Consider the following 7,405-nt stretch of genomic DNA (forward strand, 5'->3'; position numbering starts at 1 on the left):
CAAGTTAAGTGGCAGTGTGAGCTGCGAGAAGGATGCTAGGAGGCTGCAGAGTGACTTGGATAGGTTAGATGAGTGGGCAAATGCATGGCAGATGAAGTAGTGTGGATAAATGTGAGGTTATCCACTTTGGTGGTAAAAAACAGACAGACTTATCTGAATGGCAACAGATTAGGAAAAGGGAAGGTGCAACAGGACCTGGTGTCATGGTACATCAGTCATTGAAGGTTAGCATGCAGGTACAGCAGGTGGTTAAGAAAGCAAATGGCATGTTGCCTTCATAGCAAGGGGATTTGACTACAGGGCAGTGAGGTGTTACTACAGTTGTACAGGGCCTTGGTGAGGCCACACCTGGAGTATTCTGTACAGTTTTGGTCTCCTAACTTGAGGGACATTCTTGCTATTGAGGGAGTGCAGCAAAGGTTCACCAAACAGATTCCCAAGATGGCAGGACCAATCTATCAAGAAAGACCACATCAACTGGGCTTGTATTCGAGTTCAGAAGAATGAGGGGATTGCAAACATTTAAAATTCTGATGGTTTAGACAAGTTGGATGCAGGGAGAATGTTCCCAATGTTGGGGAAGTCCACAACCAGGGCTCACAGTTTAATAAGAGGTAAGCCATTTAGTACCGAGATAATAACTTCTTCACCCAGAGAAGTGAACCTGTGGAATTTTCTACCAAAGTTGTAGAAGTCAATTCACTAAATATATTCAAAAAGGAGTTGGATGTAATGCTTCCATGGGGCAACACTCAACGTTCTGCCTCTACCCAAAGGACAGCCCACACTGTGCATCCATGCTCTCATGGAAGCAACAATGGCACACAGACACATCCCAAGGGACAGTTCAATGCAAGCGCTCCAGTCCTTCCCGCTCGACATACAGACCCACACGAGCCTTGCCCTGAACTTGACTGGAGCGGCAGCAGCGATTGTCAAAACTACTAACAAATTAACTCACTGGAAAGCACAGTAAAATCCAGCCAGTATTTGAAAGATAACACGAGACCAGGGCTCATCTATAACAGGAGTTTATTATCCAACAGACACATCTACAGTTCCATAGAGCTGCACTCGGAGCCCACCCTGCGGCGATGGTCCATTTTCCACATGGCGACAGTCCCGACCAACAGGGCCATGGAGAGCAGCGCTATTCCAACCGCTACTCCAGGAAGGACATGGGAGGGGGAATCAGCAACAGTATCTGTGGGGAGAAGCCAGGGTTAGATGGGCACCAGTTACTGCATCACTGCACACAGTTGGAGGGTCCTCCTTTACCTTTCTCTTCCTGGGGGATTCGCACAGACAGTCTCTGCTCATCTTCCAGGAAAATGATGGGTCCTTCAGCGGTCACCAAGGTTCCAGGCCGGGAATCAGCGCTTCTTCGGTTCCCTGGGGGGACGAGGGAAAAGAGACAAGAGTTCAAGGTGGATGATTTACTGCTGAGCTGCCTGAAACCCCCAATCAGATGTTCAAACCGATGGCCGAATGCAAAAATCGTCAGGCACCAAAGAGGGAGGAAATTAGACTGTCGTTAAACACAGTTCATTCCGTCAGACTAAGATTCACTCCCTATTCCGAGAAAGACCCTTTTCGACCGAGCAAATTTTGCAGTCGTTGATTGTATCATGGCGAGACTGGTCTCCTGGGGAGAGGATTAGGACTAGTTTGACCAGCGGTTACACTGGACATCCACACATGGTGCAGGTCTCCCCCGCCTCCAGATAATGGTCCGGTCCCACCCTGGAACTCCTGGTTACAGCAGGATGCTGGATAAATGTTCTTGAACCCCAGTGGTGGATTCCATTCAGACCCAGGGCACGATATTATCAGACCCGCTGAGCCAGACTGCTATTCTGCAGTAAACTAACTGGCGAACAGTAGAGCCGGCAGATTGGCGACACTCCTCCTGTGCGCAGTGTCGGGCCCTTGCTGAATGTCCCAGCGTCCAAAGGTCCCTCACCCACCCTCCATCAGGGTTCAGTTTCCAGTCAGATCCCAGGTACTTACTGGGGCTGCAGGGAGCCGTGCAGTTCTCTCGGGTGGATGGGTAGCAAACCTCAGCACTGCAGTGGAAGTAAACCTGGAAAGAGAGAGTGCAGTCTGGTCAGTGCCACAGCTCCCAGTCAGGAGATTAATGTTTCTACATTCAAAGGTAGAACAGGGTTTGCCTCAGTTAGCGAGACCCCGGGAACAAGTTCAACCAAGTGACCGAGAGAAACTCAAAGAAACTCACCTCCCCGGTCAGAGCCCGGCCCGAAACTCGGTCCCAGAAAGCGAAAGTGCTGACTACAAACCGGTTATGGTGAGTTGGGAACCGCAAATGGGAAGCGGCGTCTACCGGGAGGAGCAGGGTTTTGTAATTGTCGCCCACAAATGGGCACCTGGAACAGAGAAAGAGGGGGTTATATGGGGAGGGGGGCACCTGGAACAGAACATAGAAACATAGAAAATAGGTGCAGGAGCAGGCCATTCAGCCCTTCTAGCCTGCACCGCCATTCAATGAGTTCATGGCTGAACATGAAACTTCAGTACCCCCTTCCTGCTTTCTCGCCATAACCCTTGATCCCCTGAGTAGTAAGGACTTCATCTAACTCCCTTTTGAATATATTTAGTGAATTGGCCTCAACTACTTTCTGTGGTAGAGAATTCCACAGGTTCACCACTCTCTGGGTGAAGAAGTTTCTCCTCATCTCGGTCCTAAATGGCTTACCCCTTATCCTCAGACTGTGACCCCTGGTTCTGGACTTCCCCAACATTGGGAACATTCTTCCTGCATCTAACCTGTCTAAACCCGTCAGAATTTTAAACGTTTCTAGGAGGTCCCCTCTCATTCTTCTGAACTCCAGTGAATACAAGCCCAGTTGATCCAGTCTTTCTTGATGGTCAGTCCCGCCATCCCAGGAATCAGTCTGGTGAATCTTCGCTGCACTCCCTCAATAGCAAGAATGTCCTTCCTCAAGTTAGGAGACCAAAACTGTACGCAATACTCCAGGTGTGGCCTCACCAAGGCCCTGTACAACTGTAGCAACACCTCCCTGCCCCTGTATTCAAATCCCCTCGCTATGAAGGCCAACATGCCATTTGCTTTCTTAACCGCCTGCTGTACCTGCATGCTAACCTTCAATGACTGATGTACCATGACACCCAGGTCTCGTTGCACCTTCCCTTTTCCTAATCTGTCACCATTCAGATAATAGTATGTCTCTCTGTTTTTACCACCAAAGTGGATAACCTCACATTTATCCACATTATACTTCATCTGCCATGCATTTGCCCACTCACCTAACCTATCCAAGTCACTCTGCAGCCTAATAGCATCCTCCTCGCAGCTCACACTGCCACCCAACTTAGTGTCATCTGCAAATTTGGAGATACTGCATTTAATCCCCTCGTCTAAATCATTAATGTACAATGTAAACAGCTGGGGCCCCAGCACAGAACCTTGCAGTACCCCACTAGTCACTGCCTGCCATTCTGAAAAGTACCCGTTTACTTCTACTCTTTGCTTCCTGTCTGACAACCAGTTCTCAATCCACGTCAGCACACTACCCCCAATCCCATGTGCTTTAACTTTGCGCATTAATCTCTTGTGGGGGACTTTGTTGAAAGCCTTCTGAAAGTCCAAATATACCACATCAACTGGTTCTCCTTTGTCCACTTTACTGGAAATATCCTCAAAAAATTCCAGAAGATTTGTCAAGCATGATTTCCCTTTCACAAATCCATGCTGACTTGGACCTATCATGTCACCATTTTCCAGATGCACTGCTATGACATCCTTAATAATTGATTCCACCATTTTACCCACTACTGAGGTCAGGCTGACCGGTCTATAATTCCCTGTTTTCTCTCCCTCCTTTTTTTAAAAAGTGGGGTTACATTGGCTACCCACCACTCCATATGAACTGATCCAGAGTCAATGGAATGTTGGAAAATGACTGTCAATGCATCCGCTATTTCCAAGGCCACCTCCTTAAGTACTCTGGGATGCAGTCCATCAGGCCCTGGGGATTTATCGGCCTTCAATCCCATCAATTTCCCGACTAATAAAGATTTCCTTCAGTTCCCCCTCCTTACTAGACCCTCTGACCCTTTTATATGCGGAAGGTTGTTTGTATCCTCCTTAGTGAATACCGAACCAAAGTACTTGTTCAATTGGTCTGCCATTTCTTTGTTCCCCGTTATGACTTCCCTGATTCTGACTGCAGGGGACCTACGTTTGTCTTTACTAACCTTTTCCCTTTACATACCTATAGAAACTTTTGCAATCCACCTTAATGTTCCCTGCAAGCTTCTTCTCGTACTCCATTTTCCCTGCCCTAATCAAACCCTTTGTCCTCCTCTGCTGAGTTCTAAATTTCTCCCAGTCCCCAGGTTCGCTGCTATTTCTGGCCAATTTGTATGCCACTTCCTTGGCTTTAATACTATCCCTGATTTCCCTAGATAGCCACGGTTGAGCCAGACAGGAATGTACAATTGTTGTAATTCATCCATGCGGTCTCTAAATGTCTGCCATTGCCCATCCACAGTCAACCCCCTAAGTATCATTCGCCAATCTATCCTAGCCAATTCATGCCTCATACCTTCAAAGTTACCCTTCTTTAAGTTCTGGACCATGGTCTCTGAATTTACTGTTTCATTCTCCATCCTAATGCAGAATTTCACCATATTATGGTCACTCTTCCCCAAGGGGCCTCGCACAATGAGATTGTTAATTAATCCTCTCTCATTACACAACACCCAGTCTAAGATGGCCTCCCCCCTAGTTGGTTCAACATATTGGTCTAGAAAACCAACCCTTATGCACTCCAGGAAATCCTCCTCCACCGTATTGCTTACAGTTTGGCTAGCCCAATCTATGTGCATATTAAAGTCACCCATTATAACTGCTACACCTTTATTGCATGCACCCCTAATTTCCTGTTTGATGCCCTCCCCAACATCCCCATTACTGTTTGGAGGTCTGTACACAACTCCTACTAACGTTTTTTGCCCTTTGGTGTTCTGCAGCTCTACCCATATAGATTCCACATCATCCAAGCTAATGTCTTTCCTAACTATTGCATTAATCTCCTCTTTAACCAACAATGCTACCCCACCTCCTTTTCCTTTTATTCTATCCTTCCTGAATGTTGAATACCCCTGGATGTTGAGTTCCAGGCCCTGATCATCCTGGAGCCACGTCTCCGTAATCCCAATCACAACATATTTATTAACATCTATTTGCACAATTAATTCATCCACCTTATTGCGGATACTCCTTGCATTAAGACAAAAAGCCTTCAGGCTTGTTTTTTTAACACCCTTTGTCCTTTTAGAATTTTGCTGTACAGTGGCCCTTTTTGTTCTTTGCCTTGGGTTTCTCCACCCTCCACTTTTCCTCATCTCCTTTCTGTCTTTTGCTTTTGCCTCCTTTTTGTTTCCCTCTGTCTCCCTGCATTGGTTCCCATCCCCGCGCCATATTAGTTTAAATCCTCCCCAACAGCACTAGCAAACACTCCCCCTAGGACATTGGTTCCGGTCCTGCCCAGGTGCAGACCGTCCAGTTGGTACTGGGCCCACCTCCCCCAGAACCAGTCCCAATGCCCCAGGAATTTGAATCCCTCCCTGCTGCACCACTGCTCAAGCCACGTATTCATCTGCGCTATCCTGCGATTCCTACTCTGACTATCACGTGGCACTGGTAGCAATCCCGAGATTACTACTTTTGAGGTCCTACTTTTTAAATTTAGCTCCTAGCTCCTTAAATTCGTTTCGTAGGACCTCATCCTTTTTTTACCTATGTCGTTGGTACCAATGTGCACCACGACAACTGGTTGTTCTCCCTCCCATTTCAGAATGTCCTGCACCCGCTCCGAGCCATCCTTGACCCTTGCACCAGGGAGGCAACATACCATCCTGGAGTCTCGGTCGCGGCCGCAGAAACATCTATCTATTCCCCTCACCATTGAATCCCCTATCACTATTGCTGTCCCACTCTTTTTCTTGCCCTCCTGTGCAGCAGAGCCAGCCACGGTGCCATGGACTTGGCTGCTGCTGCCCTCCTCTGATGAGTCATCCCCCTCAACAGTACTCAAAACAGTGTATCTGTTTTGCAGGGGGATGACCACAGGGGACCCCTGCACTACCTTCCTTGCACTACTCTTCCTGCTGGTCTTCCATTCCCTAGCTGGCTGTGGACCCTTTCCCTCGGACACGACAGGGTTATAGCGGTACATCAAACTAAAGTCCCGAGATTAGACTAGATAAAGAAACTAGAGTACATTTAAACCAATCATTAACCCAGAAATCATTTGTAATATTGTCCCGTTCGAGCCTACCCAGTCCATGTTGCCCCCTCACCAATCCCCAGCCTGCCCCAAGCTCCCTCACTCACTCACTGCCTTACCTGCTCACCAGGAGGTCCCATCGGAGCCCGGAATACGGCTCGGGGGTGGGGGTCGCCCAGCAGGCATCGAGCACCAGCACAAGGGACGGATCGTTCCGGTTCAGGACACGAACCTCCACAAACACAGGGTCCCGGAGCACACTCAGGATCGGGTAGTCACTGGCCACGTACCAGCTCCGGTAGCCACCATCTGAAAAGAGAAAGATGAAGGACGGGCACTATTTGGAAAGAGCCTGAAGTTGGACACTAGCCATCAGCAGCACTCCCTACCTCTCGCTATTCTCAGCTCCAGAACCAGGATCCCGGTCTCAGTGGCAGGCAGTGGTGGAGAAAGGGTGTAAACTCGGGGCTTCACCAGCAGATCAGACTCCTGGCTTCCCTTGTAACTGCACTGGACATGAAGCCTGCAAGAGAACGGACACGGCTGGAGAATTCAGCTCCTCACCTTCTCTCCCCGCTCAATGTGCTCCCATTCTCACCTGAAGGGGCTGTCCCGGGTCACCGATCCCAAAGCTCCATCCAAGATCTCAAACTGACCCAACACATCCGTTTCATACACGGCGTTCACCCCGTCCAGCTACAAGAGACAGAAGACCATCAGTACAGAGGGACAGGAGTAGGCCATTTATCCCCTCGATAATGTTCCGACTTCCAATTCGGTCATGGCTGACTACCTCCATCCAATTAGCTTGGTTCTGTAACCCTTATTACCTTTGCCCAAGAAAATCTCAATCACAGGTCAGAAATTTAATGGACTTGGCCTCAGCTATTTCGGAAACAGAGTTCCAGATTCCCACCAAGCTTGTGACGTGCATCCTGACATCACACTGAACGGCCGAGCTCTATTTATTGATATGCCCCTTGTTCTGGACTCTACACTGGAGATATAAACCCCTTCCTCGGCCTACCCCATCAAACCATCTCAGTGACCCCTTAATCTACTATCCGGGAGAGAACACAAGCCGAGTCTGTGCAACTTCTCCCCAATTTAACCCTTTTAGCTCCGCGATTATT

The 7,405-nt window shown here is 48.5% G+C and overlaps 1 protein-coding gene across 1 annotated transcript; it reads right to left on the reverse strand.

Annotated features, from left to right (window-relative positions):
- Nucleotides 1–1,246: 1,246 nt before the first annotated feature.
- On the reverse strand, nt 1,247–6,902 carry LOC139264192 (zona pellucida sperm-binding protein 4-like; the record flags this gene model as incomplete). The annotated part of the gene is made up of 6 exons (XM_070880277.1): nt 1,247–1,392; nt 2,011–2,083; nt 2,237–2,384; nt 6,392–6,581; nt 6,662–6,795; nt 6,871–6,902. Coding segments are annotated over 6 exons (723 nt in total), but the record flags the coding sequence as incomplete, so codon positions are not given.
- Between the last annotated feature and the right edge of the window lie 503 nt (nt 6,903–7,405).

This window comes from Pristiophorus japonicus, chromosome 5 (genome assembly GCF_044704955.1).
Source record: "Pristiophorus japonicus isolate sPriJap1 chromosome 5, sPriJap1.hap1, whole genome shotgun sequence".
NCBI classification, from domain to species: Eukaryota; Metazoa; Chordata; class Chondrichthyes; family Pristiophoridae; genus Pristiophorus; species Pristiophorus japonicus.